The 21,325-nt window shown below is 39.9% G+C and overlaps 2 protein-coding genes across 2 annotated transcripts in view; one reads left to right on the forward strand and one right to left on the reverse strand.

Moving 5' to 3' along the window:
- Positions 1 to 245: 245 nt before the first annotated feature.
- tnfb (tumor necrosis factor b (TNF superfamily, member 2)) lies at positions 246 to 2,060 on the forward strand. The gene is made up of 4 exons (XM_034211427.1): positions 246 to 523; positions 638 to 692; positions 807 to 866; positions 1,129 to 2,060. Exons 1-4 carry the CDS (start codon positions 335 to 337, stop codon positions 1,584 to 1,586), a joined length of 762 nt encoding a protein of 253 aa, XP_034067318.1. The 5' UTR covers positions 246 to 334; the 3' UTR covers positions 1,587 to 2,060.
- Positions 2,061 to 3,381: 1,321 nt separating this feature from the next.
- The window catches only part of gabbr1a (gamma-aminobutyric acid (GABA) B receptor, 1a), a gene marked incomplete in the record, with an annotated part of 59,743 nt that continues 41,799 nt past the window's right edge, over positions 3,382 to 21,325 (reverse strand). The window contains 9 exon segments of the mRNA XM_034211433.1: positions 3,382 to 5,282; positions 5,284 to 5,385; positions 6,923 to 7,066; positions 8,088 to 8,216; positions 10,327 to 10,454; positions 12,199 to 12,292; positions 14,122 to 14,232; positions 15,925 to 16,041; positions 18,032 to 18,164. Of these exon segments, the coding sequence (XP_034067324.1) occupies positions 5,100 to 5,282; positions 5,284 to 5,385; positions 6,923 to 7,066; positions 8,088 to 8,216; positions 10,327 to 10,454; positions 12,199 to 12,292; positions 14,122 to 14,232; positions 15,925 to 16,041; positions 18,032 to 18,164 (1,141 nt within the window).

Below are 21,325 nucleotides of genomic sequence, written 5' to 3' on the forward strand. Positions count from 1 at the left end.
AGAGACCAACCACTTTCCCATCTTGAAACCACGACTCCTGTTGGGTTCGGCACTGGTAAACTCCAGTGACTTTCCCTCCAGTTCGAGTTCCTCTCCATAGCTCAGGCCGCTCTGCTGCTGCTGCACAGTCTCCACTTACATTGTGACATCACTGGAGTTTCCCCACTGTAGAGGCCGCTGCCACAGCATAAATACTACAAGCTCTCTGGCAGAAATTCACTCTTAACACAATAGCAACACAAAGAGAGAAGTATCAACATCAGCATCCAGCAAAGTGTTTCAGTTGCTAGATTTGAGCTTTTAATTTAAACATTTAACATCAGGGATTTGCAGTATGGTGGCCTACACATCTGCACCAAGTGACATGGAGATGGGTCTTGAGCAGAGGACGGTGGTCTTGGTAGAAAAGAAGTCCTCCACAGAACGGATATTAAAGTTGTCTGTGGCCCTTCTTGTCATGGCCCTTTGCGTAGGGGGCATCCTGGTGTTCGCTTGGTACTGGAGTGGAAGGCCAGACAAAATGGTAAGGAGTAGCTCCGTCTTTCTGTATTTGACCTTTTTAAACCTTGTATTTTTACTGAAATGCACTTTTTGTGTTTATATTTTGTAATTCATTTGTCATATTCTCTCCTTACAGACGCAACGAGGCCACACAGATGCGCTGATCGACAAGGACACAGCTGAGAAAACAGGTGATTACATGCATAGGTGCTCATGTAGTAAAAATGCCATCGGTGGTTTGTTAGATATACTTGGGGCTTTACTGATTATTTGAGACAAGCTCACATTTGTCTTTCTCTCCTCAGATCCCCACACCACACTGAGGCGAATCAGCAGCAAAGCCAAGGCAGCCATCCATCTAGAAGGTGAGTCATGGCTTGGTTTCATTCGGTTCTCAGCAAATAATGAGCTCATGATCTCAGCGTTCAAATTGTCTTCCTTCCTCTTTTGTGATATTTTTAGCTTCCTTCTTTTTAGAAGTATGATGATCAGGTGCACTTTAAGGAAGTTGTTGCACGAGTTATTCATTGGCCTCAATCAAATTCTGTTAATAATTGAAAACCCTCTGTAGAAAACAACCAAAGTGTTTCCGGGCTTTAACAATGTGTCTTATTACTCTTCTTTCAGGGATCTACGAAGAAGGCGAAAGTTTGAAAGACCAGTTGGAGTGGAGAAACGGTCAAGGTCAAGCGTTCGCTCAGGGCGGCTTTCGACTGGTGAACAACCAGATAGTGATCCCACAAACAGGACTGTACTTCGTCTACAGCCAGGCGTCGTTCAGAGTGTCCTGCAGCGATGGCGACGAGGAGGGAGCGGGTAAAGGCCTCACACCTCTCAGCCACAGGATCTGGCGCTACTCAGACTCCATTAGCAGCAACGCCTCTCTGATGAGCGCCGTGAGGTCGGCTTGCCAAAACACGGCGCAGGTGGACAGCTACAGAGATGGACAGGGGTGGTACAACGCCATTTATCTGGGCGCAGTGTTTCAGCTGAACAAAGGAGACCGACTGTGGACCGAAACCAACCAGCTATCAGAGCTGGAGACCGATGAGGGACGGACCTTCTTTGGTGTGTTTGCACTTTGAAATGACTCTTTGCTGTGATAGTAACAGATACGATACAAAGCCCTGCACAGTGCCATAAGTTCTGGCATTTTATTTTTACATTGTGTATGTTTTTTTCTTACTTTTAATATTATTCATCTCCATGGTGATGTAAAACTGTTTAAATCTCAATGGAGATAAACTTGTAGCCGAACAGGCAGTGCAGACTTTTTTTTAAATCCTATAAACTGTAACAGTTTGCAACATTATTTATATTTTAGGCGCTTTTTGTACATTATTTATGCTGACCTGAGATTGTAGTAGGCTAGACTTTCTCTGCTGTACCGGATACAGACACAGCTCTTCACTGAAGAGATTATGTTCAAGAGTTATGTACAGAACTATTGTCACATGTTTGTATTTATTTGTATTTATTTGTATTTAAATTGTTTGTAATAGGTGTCCAAGATTGTATTTATATGTTAATGTGAACATGAGTTTAATTAAAATCCTAAAAGGAAATACTTACAGAAAAGATCACTGAGTTTTTCTAATTACATAGGATGAAGTCATTTCTAAGCCGAGATAGTAAGGGGAAAGTCGAGTCGGCAAACATCTCAAGCCAGCCAGGGCAGTAGCTCACACACACACACACACACACACACACACACACACACACACACACACACACCACACACACACACACACACACACACACACACACACACACACACACACACACACACACACACACACACACACACACACACACACACACACACACACACACACACACACACACACACACACACACACACACACACACACACACACACACACTGCTCCTAAATTATACTTAGACACACACACACACACACTTTAACGCACTCACACTCACACACACGCACACACACTCACACACACACAGATGCAAACACACAATTTGGCAAGAGCAGCTTTGAAATTCCTCCACAGCCAGCAAATACTTCCTTTGTTAGATTAGACAAGATGAGGGGAATTTCCTATTTTTCTGTGCTGTAGCTGACTGCTGTGTCAGGTGGAGGCCCACAGAAGCCTCAGCCCAGAGCGGGTTTTCCCCAATGACACCCTCCCACCACCCCGATCCCACACACAACCTGCCTCCTCCTCCACACCAGCAACCCCTTTCCCTCTATTACCACATACTTCATCTTCAGTCAGCTGGAAAGAGACATGACATGGCAGTGTGTGTGTGTGACTGCATTCAGTATGCATAATGTGCTATCCTGCTGCACAGCTGGCCTCGTCACATTGTCATCATGTAAAAGCACTTTTCATACAAATATCGGATGTACTTGGGAACCATTTGTCTACTTTTGTGTCTTTTTTTATCCACAAACATCCACTTATTGTCTCAGTAACAACATTCCCGCTAGCCTTTCACAGCTGCTCATTGTGCTGAAAACCATTTCCCAGTTTTGTTTAATGATTTCTTCTTCTGAATTTGCTCTTTGCCTCCCGCAGGCTGATCCGGTAAAAAATAATCAAGTTCAACAGACAAATAAACTCAACGTAACAGAGTTAATTGCTCTAAAGGTCAAAGTGAGTTAGAAGAAGCCACAAATACAAGGTGACATCTAGTGGATGATGTTATTAAGCTGTGCTGTGCAATTAAAATGCATTGAAATTGTGGTCTAACTCATCAAATAGGATCTAGCGTTTCCCGAGCTGAAAAACCTCTGAAGAAAATCCAGTTTCAGTTTGACTTCACAGTGTAGTTTGAAAAATGAACCCTGTACTTCCCTTTTGTTTATGTATTTTCTGTGATGTGGAAAGAAAGGTATCACTGAAACACAAATACACAATGAAAAAACAATTATTTTTATTTATGGTACCCATATATTTGCATACACATACTCTGAAATATATTAACATTTACGATCTTATATATAGTGAATACAAATATCCCCAAATCCATATATATTGTCATATATGTGCAAGATAATAGAACAACTCCTAAATTATTTCTGCATTCATATGTTACACTATCTCTTCCAGGTACTGCACAGTTAATACATATGGCCTATTTCATTCATTGATGTCCTCCTCCATACCCTGAGCTAAAATGTATTAGAATACCAGCAAACATGAAGTGGAATAACCAGTTTGTTCAGTTTAAAGTGCGCACTGACATATATTTGAAAAAATATTTGACAAAGTATTGTTTTACCTGCTGATAAAGCTGTTCAGATATAATTGCTTTTATAACATCTGGAAATAGCTCATGAATGAAATAGTACCTCCAGATTAACTGCTGAATAAATACAGTTTGTCACATAACTTTACGTACATCCTTCTTTGATACATTTACAATTTACCCAAAGGCAAAATGGAAAAAAATAAAATAAAATATAGCATCCATCCAGATTGTCTGTTATGGGAAAACGTAAGAAAAACATCCTATAAAAAAAAAGGCTCACAAGAATAATGTGTATAAAAACTGTGCTTTCTCTAAAGACCCACAGAAATAGCCATCATAGAAGCCCCACGTCTCACCGCACTGCTGCTGTGAAAAATATAAATTGGCTTTCAGTTCCAAGAGGAAGAAAGTACAAACTATTCTTCTGGCATGTTGGAGTTTTCCCGACAAAATGTGAGAATCAGCTGCATTGACTATGGCTGCAGCAGGGGGGGTTATTTGATGGCTACGACTGTTCTTCACTGCTAAAAAGGTACAACACAAATCTCAAAAAATACCATGTAAACATCATCGCAAATGGCAAAAGGTTTCCCTTAACATGAGAAAGCTTGGATACTTTCCTCCTTTGAAATTAGTTAATATTCAGCAAAGGACTGTTTTTTTTTTTTTAGATGCAGTGTTGTACTTGAATACACAGTCCATACATGCCAAGCTCTTAGGCCCTTTCTAAATTATGGCTATTTAATAATGCACATTATCATCTTTCAGTGAAACCAGTATTCACGCGGTGGCGCTCAGCGGACTTTACAATCCTTTGTCCCTTTTGTAAATTCCATTTCCACAACTCCCCTGAAAAGTAAACAAATAATTGAACAACAACTCCATGACAAAACAGGTCAGATATTACAGAACAATATAAACCACTACTGTGTGTGCTTGCCTAGTCAACAAACTCGAGAGACGAACGGTGGAGACGATATAACAAAGACACAAACGTTTCCTTTCAAGATCCTCGGCGAGGTGTCTCCACAACAGAACGAGATAACGAATGGGGGAGAGGAATGATTAAGAGACCTTTCTGTTCACTTTGAAAAAAAAGGACCTCGAGTGCAGCTAGTCTGGACAGTCACAAGTGCCTCATTGCTGGGTCGGACGCAGTGAGATCAAGACTGTGAGGAACGGGTGTTACCTGCGCAATCCCCCCCGAAGCTGCCGCGTGTACAGCGCTCCTGTGAACTTATTTGTGCTTCCACGCCGTTTCTTTAAAACAGTGTCACTACACCGCTGTGCCCCAAACAAGTGAAAGTCACAGTGTGTCATTGTGTTTTGTGTCCCCGTGTGTGTGTGACTCTTGCCCCCCCCCCCCGGTGCCTCGCCTACTTGTACAGCAGTGGGATCTGGCTGTTCTGACAGTGGTTGCGGCTCATCTTGCTGTCGGCCGGGTAAAGGTTGGAGGAGTTGGAGAAGGAAGGCGGGAGGGAGTGATTGTCCGTGGTGGGGTTGGGGTATCCGGGCGGGGGCAGCAGAGACTTGGGGTCGGGCTGGGAAGAGGGCGGGGGGGGCGTTGTGGTTCTGATTCTGGCCAGAGGAGGGTCGGCGGCGGTTGCGTAAAGCCTGTCGCTCAGCCAGCTGGTTGCGGAGTGCGGAAACTCTCTCTTCTTTCTGAAGACACAACGAGAGAAGAGAGACACGGTTATATTTACTGTTGTGTAGCATTTCTGTTTATTTTCATTTTTACAAATCAAGACATATCCTGGACTTTTCCATTCAAATGACAAATAATAATATGGTAAAACAGAATATGAAATACAATTAAGTAAAAAATAAATAAATAAAGTAAAACAGTTACAAGTTAAAATAAGGAAATAAATAAGATCATTATAAAAAATTAATTAGCAATAGTAAATTAAATACAAGTAAATAAAAGCATTTTACACAAGGAGTGACATCTTTAGCAGAGCAGGATCGGTTGGGGACATTTTCCATAATGTTCTTTTGAAACTCAATTAAGTTAAAACAACCCTTTTCAACTAGCTAGACATCCAGGTATCTTTTAACTTTGAGTAGCATTTATAAGTACAGTTACACGCCATAGTCCTTTCTCAAGCAAAAACGCAGAACATTAAGCTAGTTCCCGCTTCTCAAATGAGGATTTGCATCTTTTTCTGGCCGAATATGATAATAAATAAAATATATTAAAGTGTTGCACTGTTGCTCTCAGAGTTCCAAGGCTCTGGGAAACTATGATGAGTAGTTAACAAAATGTCGTCACGTTTATCGGATGGGAGATCCCAGATCTCTGGATCGTCTTACCTGCTGAGGTTAGCTTTGCTTTATCCATCACTGCTGTTAAACCTCATTGAAATTATTTTAACTATGACGTAATGTGTTTCTTGTTGTGAACAATTATATGAACAGTTAAAACAAGTACTTTATGAATAGATTTTTATGAAAATGTATATATTATAGGCTATACTATAAGTCAATAATCGTGAAAATAATTTTTTTCTCAGACATATAAGTGACTTACTGAAGAAATTTCAAACCTTTTTTTGCAGTAATTTCATGGAGCTAAACTCTCATAATTACATTGAATAAAAGGGGAATGCTTAAAAACTATCTTTCACATCTATTAGTGTGAAAGCTAATTATGGAAATAATGTTATATTATCAAAAATACTTAAAGGTAGGGTAGGTAAGAATGGAGAAGCCAGCTCGAGTGCGCTAGAATTTGAAAGTACGCAGCCGAAAAAAATTTGCCCCTTCCTTCAGACTTCCTTACAGAGCCCCTCCTCCAACACACGAACGCGCACATGACCAATGAGGGCACGAGATAAGTTTGTGCACGAGATGGAAAGCTGACAGGCAGGTAGGCCATCCAGTTATTTTAGCCGGCTCAGATGATTGGTTGTGCTTTTTACAGTACAACGGCTTCCACAGATTTTTTAATGTATTTATTGCCAAAGCATTTAATGTATTCATTGCTATCGGGATGTTAAGAGCATTCCATGGAATATAACAAAAAGTGTTTCTGAAGTGAATTACCTACCCCACCTTTAAATGTATTACATACATTATAAAGCGATGAAGGATACATGATACCATAAACATGTCTCTATTTGTAAGTCACAATGTAATGTGTTATTCCTTTTCCTGTTTAAACTAATGAAACAATGTAAGTGTCGGTATAACGCCTCACCTCCTGGATGATCTTCTGCAGCTCCCTGTTCTCTCTCTCCAGCTGTCGGGACTTCTCCTCGTCGTTGTTGTTGGTGGACGAGCCGGTCTTCAGAGTGTCCTGCTGCTCCGACTGCCACTCGCCGCGGGTGATGAGACGCCGCATCTGCACCGCCACAGGAACAGGAAGTCAATAAAACACAAAGATAAGGCTTGAGAGCACGGTTTGCTGAATGAATAATGCATCTTATAAATTTGTTTTAATATCTGCAGCCCTTAAAGCCAAGTCTCTCTCAATGGCCTGAAGGCTAAAGACCTTCTTGTTGTGCTTGGCTCTCTATTGTGTTTTCATTGGATATTCTGTTGATGTCGTTAGATTTTCTGTAGGTGGCACTCTTTCCTCTGTCTGCAGCAGTGCACAACCCAGCTCTTCTTCTGTTCATTCCAAACAAAACAATTAACATTTCTCACTTGTTTGCCAAATCATTTTGTTTTCCTAACACCAAATATTTAATGCAGGCACACATTCATAAAGTAATGTGAAATGTCACAGGTTATTAGAGATCATAGACGGATTAGAAGATTAAGAGATTAGATCTTGAGTGAGAGCTAACTTTGATCATTTCTATAATCTTTCCTAACTTCTTTAACATCACAGTCCCCTGACTGCTGGACCCTCCCTGTATCTCTCTTGTTTTGATTTGTCTTATGTTCTAGGGTTATACAGTTTAAGGCCTTTTTTTGTAATGACATTTTAAATATTATTTATGTTTGACATTAGTGGAATACTTTACTCTTCATTTTGTTCTTTCTTTATGTCATGATACACTTTTTTTAAATAACAAAATATAGTTAGGTTTTAATAGCATAATACATAAAAACATTTGTTCTTAAACAACACATACAGTGCAAACAACCAGGTGTGCAGGTTGTCCAGAGTAAGGCCTTTTGATTGGATTATTGAATATTCTAACCCTTTCTTTCTCATAAACCAACATTGTTTTTCTTATATTATGGGCTATATCTATTAATACAAATATTAAACAAAAATACCAATATTGTTTTGCACCCAACATCAAAAAACAAGTTTTGACCTTTGACCTTTGACCTTTGACCTTAGTGCAAAACAAGTGAATCTTTTAGTGTGTGCAGCATTTCCTAAAGGTGTCAGGGGGGAGTCAGAGCACCTTGGGTACGAAGAGCACCACCAGAGTGATGTAGGCAGAGAAGACGACTGCCAGAGCAGCGAAGGCAAAGGAAGCGTCCTGCTGCGAGGTCAGGATCATGGTCACCGGAGCCGTGATCAGGCACAACACCTGCAGGAGGACAGAGAGAGAGACAGAACCAGATGGAGGGAAACGAAAAGAAACACAAGTTAAAAAATAAAGGAGGAGGAAAAGTGTTGTTTAAAGTCGAGAGAAAAAAGAAAGCAGGGGAAGTGAGAAGAAAGGAGGTGCAGAATGAAGTAGAGATGGAGAGTGAGAGAATGAGAAGGGAGGGAAATCACATCCATAAAAGCATTAAGCATCTGTTTATCATTCCGGGGAGGGCTCCCATGTGAAAACAGCATTCAAAAGTCATGACTGAAGTGGCTACAGCGCGCTGACAATCACCACATTGTCATCTCATCAGAGCCTGGAGCTCACAGCTTAGCGAAGAGGAAGGAGGGCTCTTCACAGACGCCATTAACTATTGACATCATCATAAAACTGAGATGTGTATATCAGAACATAAAATAATAACATTAGGCTCGTCTCACATTACGGAACCACGTGATGAAATGAGCATGCGAGCTGCATTCAATGCTCTCATGAATAACCATGATTGATGGATCCATGGTGACTGAGACTGAGAATTAACATCAACCCTTTTATTTATTACTAAAGTATAAGCTGATAATTGGTGGATGGTCATTAGAATCGTATCTTTTTAAAAGTAAATCAAGGAGAGTGCAGGAAATTCTGGCAAAAAAGCCTGTTTAAAAACAAATAAAAAAATCATTGCCTGCTTTTGATGAAAGCTAAAAACTCCTCCGGCAGTTAAAGTGACAGAAACCACTTTTCTGTAGATTTTGCATCAATTACAAAGTTACCGTGTGTCAAGAGTGTCAGGAAATGGCAGCGAGTATGTGTCTAAAGTTGCTAAAGTGAACATAATGGCAGAGTAAAGTGCATCCTAGGTGCCTCCGTTTAAGATGAGTAGCTTGCTATTAACAGAAGCAGAGGGAACCCCACTTTCCACTGACGGCTGCGTTTTTACCACTGAACTTTAGTTGCTAAATTGCTGCAATTTTAAACCTATTCCGACTAAAGGGCAGTATAACAGCTCCACACTGTGTGAATGCAATCCCTGCCACACACACACACACACACACACACACACAACCATAACACATAACCAAAACTGCACTTAGTTTCCTTCCCATATACAGTTTATGCTCAGCATGAGATTGCAGCACTATAAAGGTTTAGTGTTTCACCTTTCAGTTTATTTTGACTTATTCACTTTTATTTCAACAGGTAGTCCTTTTGAAAATAATATTTATTACGTGAAAAGTCACATGAGACGGTCGTTCACAGGCACCATAAGCATCAACATGTGTGATTCGTACATACAGCAGCCTGTTCTGGAAGTATTATGATTTGGATAAGAACGTGTCGAGGGATCTGCATTTTAAGGAAGCAAAGCTCAACATGTGCTTCTGGGAAAGCTTGAATATTTGAAATAGTGTTTCTGTGTCTCCTATTGCTCTAACCGATCATTACACCATCATGTACATTTCTGTATTTTATACTACATCATTAATCTTTAATGTTCAGAACATCCCAGAGGTTATTTCGCAAGAATCATAAACATTAATACTCTGTTGTGCCCACAGGGGACTTTATGTTGTGTGATTTATAAAGATGGATGCAAACGATGAATGTAGAAATCTTGATTTTGAGACGAAAGCCTATTTATTCTTTTAACTACATTTTATCCTTATAGGATATACTTTAATGTGTTGTTGTGCCATGTTCAGCCACTTATCTACTTACAAAAGGAATATACACCACACTCATTAAGGGGGCATTACGTTATCTATGAACTCCATTAACTTATATAACAAAACAGCAGAAAGAAGAGTAGCCCCTCGAGAATGAAACTTTTAAGCTTGTGTAGATATAATATCCATCACTGGTCTGTTGCCTCTTTTGCTCTGAAATGAGCAGTAAAGCAAAACAAAACATGAGCCTCAGACAGAGTAATCATGGAGGCAGTTGCATTGATTAACCCACCCACAGTTATAATACGGCCATTTTATAATATGGGGCATACAAATCGTATTTATAGCCACGTTAAAGTTATTCATTGTGCTTTTAGCAGAAGGCAGCATCCAGAAACAGGAGTTTAGGCGTGACGGTGCCATTTCTTTTTTGGACTCACAGCGACATTGTAAATAGCCATCCCCACGGCCCGGTGGTCATTGATCTTCTCTGTGGAGACGGACTTGGTCTCGTAGGCCAGGAATATCCCCAGGAGCAGCAGGAGACCCTTGTAGCCGTAAACCACACCTTCAAGAAGAAAGAAGCAGTGGAAAAACATGAAAGGTATATAATACGATATGTGTAATGCAACTGAGGCAATTATTAAAAGAAACAACAGTACTGTATGGAAACAAATGCAGGATGAATAATGTGAGATTTTGACAGACAAAGTAACAGAAAGATAAATAATGCTTCCCTGAAGAAAAACTCAAATGCTTCAGCATTCAGTTTCGCTTACCATTTCCAATTTCTCTTACACGACTATGCACTGCAACATTTGTTTTGTAATTATTTATTTTACTTGTTCGAAATAAAATGTATCAATCAATGTTGTCTTTTAAATTGACAAAAATGTGGCCCTGTTGGTCTCCATGTAGGAAACAGTTATTACGGTAAAATCTTAACTTAATTGAGGTTAAGCAACTATCATGACAAACAGCTGTTAGGACACACAGGGGGGGGGGGCGGGGATTCACAAGGAATGTCGATAAAAACAACCATGAACTGAGCATCATTTGACACCGCTTTCTGACTCATCCCATACAGCGCAAAACATAGCCATAACGTTTTGGGGCTGAGCGCAATTTGACCTTTCTTTGCAGAACTCATTTGCTGAATTTGTTCATTGTTTTTTGTCTTATTTAACTAACCCTTCAAAATCTGCACTATGCTTTTTTGAATACAATATTCATATCATTTGAACTACAGATTTATTTTTTGGATCAAAATATAAGATACACATATATATATATATAAATATGACATAAATCTTTAAAGCAAGGAACATGTTATGCACATTGCAGGATGAGGAGATGCAGTATTAATGATATTTTAGGACATGAAACGAATAGAAGGTCACCCTTGAAAAAGAGATCTTTTGATCTCAAGGGGCTTCACCTGGTTAAATAAAGGCTACAAACAAACAAACAGAAAACCTGCAAGATGACATGAACCCCCTTTGCTTCTAGTGGAGGTTACATTGTGAACAGATCGGTGTGGCCATCGACGGACTATGACCGAGTGGTGCAGGGAGAGGAAACCAAAAATGTACCTTCAATAGAAACTAAATTGCAAAAAGGCCGAATATCCTGAAAGCTAGTTAGACTGACGGGGGAAAGTGAAAGAGAGAGACGAGGGGAATAAAAAGAGGACGTGTGACGGAGTAAGTTGGACACTTCTTCCCACTGTCCATTGTCTCCTTATACCGCCTGATATTAAAGCACCATCTTTTCTTCTCTGAGAAGGGAAATGCTATGGGGCAATGGCCCAGTTTGTGACCCACATTATTTGAATTCCAGCACCATTATATTTTCATAAGAGCTGCCACGCTAAGGAAGTCAGCAGAGAGACAGACAGGGAGAAAGACGGACTGCGTGGGCCGACAAAAAGAGAAGCAAAGAGAGAAAACAGAGGAATCAAACTGAAGAGGGGTGGTGGGGGCCGAGCGAGGAGGCTGTGATTTGAGGCCTGTTTAATTCAGAGTGAATGGTAGTGACATGTGTGTGTGTGTGTGTGTGTGTGTGTGTGTGTGTGTGTGTGTGTGTGTGTGTGTGTGTGTGTGTGTGTGTGTGTGTGTGGTGTGTGTGTGTGTGTGTGTGTGTGTGTGTGTGTGTGTGTGTGTGTGTGTGTGTGTGTGTGTGTGTGTGTGCATATGTGCCTGCATATGGCCATGTGTGTGACAAAGCTTGTTCAAAACCAGAGCAGGGCAAAGAGTGATAAAGAGACAGATTGTGATATGAGAGAGTAAAAAAGAAAGAGAGACAACGCATACCGAGCCACGTGTTCATCTTCTCTGAGCTGCAGTGCTCCAGCAGGGGCTGAATCAGGACATCCAAATCTTCTTTAGGGGCCTCCCTTGTGAACTTCTACTCGCACGGCAGACAGAGGACGAGGAGAAGAAGGATAAAGAGATAGAGGAAAGAGAGAGATATTGAGAAACAATGACACAGCAGCTCTCTGGAGATGGAGGACAAACTGCACAGTAAGCTCGAGCACCAGTGACTGCACGGTTGATCCCCTCGAGCAAATAGCTCTTTACCATATGTCAGAAATAAATGACTGAAAAAACTGAGTATAAGATATCCAATAAATATGAAATATGGCTATTTAAATTCACAATTTGACAGCACTGTGCAGATAAGGGCTAATGATGATGAATAGAGTCTACTCTTGTTCCTCCAGAGGTCGACTGCACTGAGTGCGCACTACATGCACATTAGTGTCTCCATGTTGTGTCTCATGGAGGTTTTTAATGACATTCTAGATATGCTGTTTAAAGTTGAAACAGTATCACGGTTTCTGTGTCTTGATCTTAGAACATGTCAGCCACTTATCAATGTACTGATTGTGTCAGATAGGTTTGTGGCTGTGCTTAAAGAAGCGTGTCCATCTGATCACTGGGAATAGAAACTATAGCATCTATGACAAAGTGACTAACAGAGTTCATCTGAACACAAAGGATTCAACTAGCTTTGAGGTTTCTAATATTGGGGCTTATCAGGGAAATCAGGATACTCCACCAAAGAGTCACACAATGGAATCATGAGGTTTCACCTTTGTTGTAAATATGAAAGGTATTCTGTGGAGTTTTTATCTACTAGTGGCAGTGTGGAGCTTTGCTTTTGTAGTGTTTTGCATATTATAAATCACTCACGTGTACTGTAAAAGTGCATATGAACAGTTGATGGTGGTAACATATTGTAAAATGTAGTTAAATGTAAGAGGGCTGCTAACTGACGTAAACATGAGTTTCAGATCATCAAAGCGGCTGTATACGAATATATTAAAGTTTCAAGACAATGTATCTACTTATACATGTAAAGTGTCACTTCTATTGTTGAATACACAGAGGATTACTGCGTGTTCCTTCAGGCTCAGCACTAAATCGTGTTTTAGCATTTTCCAGCGTATTGTTTTGTTTTCCAGGACAGCGACTACTCTCAGCGCTCTCACAGTGTCCCTTTCGGCTGCTGCTGCTGTCAGCTGTTTTCAGTGAAAAATGATATAAATATCCATTGTCCACTACCTGCTAAGCACCAAACAGGAGAAATACAATTTGGACCCAAGCTGGTGAAATGTGTGGAGCATTAAGTCAGCTGAATAGCCATGTATTTTCATTAGGAGTGTTACATCTTAAAGCATATGAAGGTTGCTAACTCGTAAATATGCTGTAAAACCACCACAATAAGATGGGCTGGTTGATAAGTGTGTGTTTTCTGCACTTTGAATGCTGAAAATGTGCGTCCCTTGATTCAGTGTTAATCAAAAATATTAATATTAAGAGCAGCTTTAATGAAGCTAAACAATCTCATAAGACCTTTAAAAGATAAATGTTTAATAAGCCAGGATTTTTCATTTTAATGAATTTAATATGTGTGTTCGCCCAGTGGATTTTGGTTCACAGTTTGTACCACAGGGTATCTTTAGCAGTGCTTACACTATTGAACACAAATCAATTGGATTATTCGGGTCATAAATGTCACTGTTTTAGTGCTTCTGTGTGGCTCTGCTTTGTGATTGCTATCCTTGTTTTGGATTGTGCTCTTTGAGTGTAAGATGAACCAAAATGAAAGAACATTTCTACAAACGACGCGCGGTGTCTCATTACTGCGCTATTGACTCATGACAACGGCTGCCCGGTCTGAGCTCACGGCCGGTGACACACACATTATCTCATCTGTCATTCGCACTCTACCTCCACCGTAATGTGCAGGGGATCCACAATCTGCCAGATCACGAGTGACAGGAAGTCGATAGCGAGCAGCACTCCAACTGTTGCGTAGAGTTTCCATGGCTCCAAGTGTTGCTATGAGCAAAAAAAAAAACACACATGAACACACACACACACACATAGATGCACCACAGTTATCAGTTTCCAAGGGCATCACAAGCCATTCCACAAACAAAGACAAACAACCAGGACGAATAATATGACAGGCGTCCTTGTGATTTCTGGATGACTGGGCGCGAATTGTCTTTCTGAATGTGTGCGTTAAAGTGTGTGTGTTTGTGTGTCTAAGTATAATTTAGGAGAAGTGTGTGTGTGTGTGTGTGTGTGTGTGTGTGTGTGTGTGTGTGTGTGTGTGTGTGTGTGTGTGTGTGTGGCCTAGCATTACTATACTTGTGGGGACCTAAATCTGTTTACATAGTCACGTGTGGGGAGTCGCCTCCCTTATGGGGACAAATTGGAGGTCCCCATGAGGGGAATCATTAATTTTAGGGTAAAGACTTGGTTAGGTTTAGGGTAAGGATTAGGGTTAGGCATGTGTTGGTTATGGTTAAGGTTAGGATAAGTCTCCAGGAAATGCATGTAAGTCAATGTAATGTCCCCTGAAGTGATGTATACATGGTGTGTGTGTGTGTGTGTGTGTGTGTGTGTGTGTGTGTATGTGTGTATGTGTGTGTGTGTGTGTGTGTGTGTGTGTGTGTGTGTGTGTGTGTGTGTGTGTGTGTGTGTGTGTGTGTGTGTGTGTGTGTGTGTGTGTGTGTGTGTGTGTGCGGCTGATATCAACTCCATTATTCTTAACTTAAGCTATAATGGAAGCAATACAGCCGTAACCAAGAACAAGAAACCACAAATCAGCTCTGCTACTGCTACTCCCTCCTCTTTCTTTCAACACATCTTTTTTCATTCGACCACGCTGGCTTACCCCCAGCTACTCCGAGGTAGTAACAGCTATTCAAGCGTACAATAACTAAAACTGAAAATAAAATAAAGCAGAAAACACATTACACAGTCCTCGGCCTCTTCACTTGAGTTACATGAACAATGATTGGTTAAGCGCTCATTCTCCCTTCGATTTGTGAAAATTCCTTTAAATATCATGCAGAGCTCTCTAGCAAATGGCCCTTCTGTGGACATGAAGAGAGTTGAAAGTCAACCCGATTCGTTGTGCTTTGGCTCAAATAATAAACCCCCCTAAGGTTGGAATTCTGCAAAGAACTTTAACACTCATCCATATTCATAAATATTCCATAAATGGCTTAATCTCTTATTCTTCTGATTAGGTCTTAGAACATTCCCACAACACATCACAGACTGTATCTGGCTGGCTCCAGGACACACTATCTTCAAGAGGAGGCACACACACTCCCACACACACCAGCAAGTCAATACATCTGATGACGTGGGTAGCAGGGGATTGGTTTTATGTGCCCCTAATCTGCATGTGTTTTTATGCATAATTGTTGCATGTGTGTAGAGATGCATGTGCATATTTTAAGTACAGTATCTATGTCAGTGTGTCTCAAACACCCTTATCCCTGCACGCTTTCTACAACCCTGCAGAAGTGAATGATGCCGAGCTGGCCTCTTAGAAGCTTATGTTACTAGGAAGCCTGCAAAGTTTTAAACTTGACTTTTTATCAGCTGGCGCCACACATGCTGCGCGGCCCGGCCTCCCTCTCTCCCATCCTCTCTCTGCTCTCCAAAGACCGCTGAGAGGCTTATCCCTCCCTCTCTCTCTCCCTCTCTCTCTCTCCTACACTTCCTCCCTACCTTCTTTTTCTCCTTCTTTTCGTCCTTCTTCGTGAAGAGGGTGTGGACCCACCAGATCTTGGTGAACATGCTGCCGTACGCCAGGCTGAATCCGAGGCCGAGGAGCCACAGGCGGAACTGGAGGAGGGGAGAGGAGGGGAGAGGAGGAGAGAGAATTTTAATTAAAAAATTATTCAAGGGTGTAGGTTTCAGAAATAGCAGCACAACTAAGGGAAAAACAAACAATCTTCTTTTTCTACAACTAAAAATATAATATAATATAAAGAATTCATGATAACATTGGTTATTTTTCATAGAACTAGTCAAATATATATAATTCATATAATATATATATAATTCTATGCATTCATAGAAATGATAATGTTGTATTTGCATTTTTGCTGCAAAGCGTTCTAGCATTCTCCTAAAGACAAATATTTACTGTACATATAAAAATATAGATCTCATGCATTTTTTAATCCTAATGCAAGTTTTTTCAGTAGATTTATCCCTGAGTAGTGTCAGCAGAGAGAGAAAGATAAATAGAGAAGGTGATGAACGAAAAAGAGACAATATTTATTTGAGGAAAGTTATTGCAGCAGATAAAGAAAAGCTTTCCAGAGTAGGTAGAGGGTCAGAGGCGGAGTGCAAGAGAGAGGAAGAACAAAGCCTGAGAGAAAATAACTGGACAGGGACAAAGAGCAGGGAAACGACAGAAATGGAAATCTCCCTCTCTCTCCCACAACAAAAAGACTCAACACGGGCGACAGAGGAATCACTCCCACTCCTCATTAGTGCTGGGATCCCTCCGCCTGCGCTACTCTGCCAGCCAGCATATCATGTCTGTGCCACTGAATACCAAAATACATTCAAATACCTAATGAATTATATTAGCGTTTGCGTGATCAAACTCCTGAAATAAGGTTCGCCGGTGTCTGCTTTCCACAGGCAGCAACAACGAGCCTGTCAGAAAAACCTAAACGTGGGTTTGCATAATGGCTGTACTAAAACTGACAGATATAACTGTAAATGTTTGTCGCCCAAAGAAAGTCCAGCAATACTGCCAATACAATATTAAATAAAGCAAAATGGTACGCTCTTACAGATTGTCGACATTTTAAACTTTGAGATGCTACGTGTTGATGCGGGTGGACCAGCCTGTACAACTTCCTGCTGTGCATCCAGACATTGTGATGGTATTTTAAGATCAGTTGTGATGCCAAAATGCTCACAGATATCAAATGAGTGAGAATTTTTGGGAAACATGATTCACAGTAGATGTAGAATGGTCCACTCTGATGGAAAAGTGCCGCCATAAAAACATTGATTTCTTTGCAATTCACTCAGCGTGGACTCCACAAAGCTTTACTTAAAAGCTGGAACACAATTAAACTCAATTTTAACACAATGTGATACGGTCAAAAACTGTGAAATGAGAGGAAATTCTCAAACTTTAAATGATAACAGCTCGAATAAGATGAATACTTTATATTGAAGTCTTGAAATCGAATGCAAGTGTATCTCAGTTGGGTAATGAGGAAGGGGAAAGCACTGTTTGTTAAACTCTTTTCCAACTGATATGTATCATTTATTTTTTAAATGTTAATGTAATTTATGTATATACAGTATGTCTATGCTTCTGTTGGATTTTGGATTTTTTAAAGAATTGTTTTATTATCCAGAATATTTTATATTGTTTAAATTTGATATGCTATTTTCATTTTCATTTAATTTTGAATTGTTCATTCTCTATTCCACTTTTTAAGTATGTGTATTTTAATGTTAAACAAACCCCAAATCCCATATTAAGCTCAATAAAATATATCTATCTATCTAATCTCAGTTGGACTGGGTTGGGTTTTCATTACCAAGGCAACAGGAGTTATATTTGTCACTACTAGTTCAAAGGTAAAGATGAACAAATGGATAACAAACCATAAAAATCTGAGTTGAATTGCTTCTATACTTCCTCTGAGCTCATTTTCAACACGTCCTGTAATCAAAATGAGTTGTTGGGTACAAACATCAAGTCAATGAAACCAATTATTTGCAGACAATATGCAGCCCTCCTCCGCATCCTGCCCTCTAGCTGTTTCCTCCCTCTGTCTGTCTCTCTCTCTCCTGTTACCTGGCAGACGACGGGGAACTGAGATCTGTGGACGTGGTGACCATCAATCCCCAGCGGGAACACAGCAGCCAGAGCCATCATGCAGCCCACCGCTGTCATGTTGTTCAGGTACGGCTGAGAGTTCTGGATGTAGCTGGAACAGTGACAGATTCACACATGAGGACAGGGAAACAAACACATTCAGGGAAACAAACACACTGGTAATTACAATTTCTGCTTAGAGGCACGAATGGTCAATTTGAAGGTAAACAGAGGTTAATTGTGTAGGTGACCTGGCTGTCTGCTCGTAGAAATGTTATCAATTGCTGTTCATTGTTTCTTTTAAATTCATATTTTATCTGTATTTTCTGATTCTGACAGCAAAATGCATTTCCTTGGATGTGGGGTAGATAGTCATTTGTCTCATAAGTGTAATTGTTACAAATGTTTTATGACAAAAATGTAGTGAATGTTAAAAAAAAAGGACATTTGTGAAACCGCAAACCAAACTAAACCGTTTAAGTTAATAAACTCAAGCATACTCAAATGAGACAGTGTAAAAAAAATGGGTTGGTTAATTAGTAATGGTTATTCCCACAATGCAATGCAGAAAGAAAGTGCATGATCTGCTTAAAGCTGGGTGAATAATAATGAAATAAATCTTTGTTAGATAAACTGATCCAAAAAGATATTGGAAAACTAGGAGAAAATGTAACTTTACAAACGTCTGTTGATAAAGTTGAATTATCACTATTATTCCAAAAAAATCTGTTTAATGGACGTGTGATCAGCCATGTTTATTCACTTTACACTTAATCTTTCAGTTTCTCAGAAATACCCGAATAAAAAAAACTGGACTTATACTGGACAGAAAGGTTAAAACAAATGTATATCTGAAGTGTGAATTAAGCCTTCAGACTAATTAAGTAAACAGTACAATATTTTCCACATTGATTTTCGTGCATGGGCAAAAATATTTGGAACATTTGATCAAGAACACAATGGAAAAAGTGAAGCACAGTATTTAAGGAAATGTACTTGGTTACATTCCTCCACTGGTGAGTTCAACCCAGTGTTTTATACATGCTGCTATAGAGAAAACCTCACTATTATAATACTCTCAAAGACTCCAGATTTGGGTGTTTTGATATTTTCTGCACTTTATGATAACACCAAGTGAAGCAGTTTTCCTCTGGCCCTCAGCTCCAGCTCTTCCTGCAGCAGAAGGTGTGTCTTTAGTTCTTTCATCCTGCTGACCTGCCATTGTGTTGCCCAAGGCCACACTGCTTATTTACTGTACAGCAACACTATGTACAGCCTGCATACACACATACACACACACACACACACACACACACACACACACACACACACACACACACACACACACACACACACACACACACACACACACACACACACACACACACACACACACACACACACACACACTCACTCACACACACACACACACACACACACACTGGCCCCAATCCAACCTTTTGATACCTCAGAGAAACCTTTAATGCTGTTACATACCATGCATATGTGATGTTCAGTGCACTGCAGGAGATATTTTCTCATGTGGAGTGCTGCTTTCTTCCGTTTGTTTGCACCATGTCTAGTGGTTGCTTTGAATCCGAGAATATGTTCATGTCTCTGGGAATTTTTAATAAACTAAGTTCTTGTTTGATCTTCAAGGACCAACATTGGATTGCTCATGATGTTTTAGATCACTGAGATTTTCTGGGATCAAACTGAACTGTAGCTTCCCTGGACACATTAGAAGATCATATCAATTGGCATATTTATCAAATGGTTAATATTAATAGTGTTTTTGTCAAACCGTTGCTTAACCACACATGTTTGTATTGAAATAAAAAAATATGATTTATTTAGCAAAAACTGTTTTCCATGAGCCCTTAAATGGAAAACACATGGATATTTCTTCACAGTATTTTGGGATGTTTCTCATTTATTTTGCACATTTTGAGGTTCAAATTCTTAATAAAGTTCTCGAAAACCAAAGGGAGCTGCATATTCAGATGATAATTATTGAGCATTGCCATTTGATACAGGGCTATGATTAATAACAACATCTATTGTTTTTCACTTTTCTTTGTTCCCAAAATTGTTATGTTTTTTTGTCTCTCACAAGGCAGTTGGCGGCAAAGTCTTTTTGTGAAAACAGCTTACAGAATACATTTGATTTGATCTGACTCATACTGTTTTGGCTGCTAAAATCAGCCCTCGTGAAACTGTTTTTGAAATATAATCAAAGCCAGAGGAAGGCCTGACTGGCACACCAAAGCCAGTCTGAGATCCCAAACGAAACAAACTTTTTCCAGCTTTAGGAAAAACTCCTGATAAGCTCGTGGACTTGTGGGACTTTAAATCCCTTTGACCTCAGTCAAACACAAAAATACTTTGTTGAAAAGAAATCAGAGATATGCTGCGGCGGGTTCACAGAAATATATTAAGCTTAGAAATCCGAGATGAAAAGGCAGTTTTTAAAGGAGGTCTATTTGCATTTGGTCTAGGGCTAAGCTTAAGCTATGACAACAATACCAGATGCTAGACTGGAAAACGCCACACCCAGATAACTTTGGATTCACTGAACTCGAGAGGCAGCGATGCCTTTCAGCATTTACATTAACCCCAACAGAGGTGAGGTTCTCTGTTGAACAGGTGAATTCTTTTTTAACAGCCTACAAAAACTCCCATTCACACACGCAGGCTCCACAGTGACCTGCTCTGATGGAGCAGATGGGTGTTGTTAAGGATGTTCTTCCCATTCACTGCTGCACAAACAGCTGACCTTGATGTAACAATGAAATATATTTAACCTCCGAGGCCCAACTTAGTTTATCTATCAATTTTCATTTTTTCCAAAAATCCTTTTATTGATGACCTCGTTCTCTGAAGGACACATTTACTTTCACAATTCCTCGAAGCAGTAAACATCTTTTTTTTCAAAGATTTTTTCAACTTCATCTGCTGATAATTTTCTCGAGGAATTGGTTAACTGTTTGGTCAACAAAATATCAGAAGTCAGTTTAAGATACTCCTGACAAATTCTTAAAGCCCATTGCTTTAAAAATGTCTTATTTATTCAGCCAACAGTTTTAAAAGGCAAATATATTAAATATACTTTATTGTAAGACCAAGAAAAGCTACAAATTATCACATTTGAAAAGATAAAATCACTGTTTGGGAGTTTTGATTAAAAATCGACGATTCATTGATTCTCAACATTTTCCTTTTCGGTCAATTGACTATTCACTTATAGCTGACACACTTATAGCCCCAATGAAT

Source organism: Gymnodraco acuticeps, unplaced genomic scaffold, assembly GCF_902827175.1.
Source record: "Gymnodraco acuticeps unplaced genomic scaffold, fGymAcu1.1, whole genome shotgun sequence".
Taxonomy (NCBI): domain Eukaryota; kingdom Metazoa; phylum Chordata; class Actinopteri; order Perciformes; family Bathydraconidae; genus Gymnodraco; species Gymnodraco acuticeps.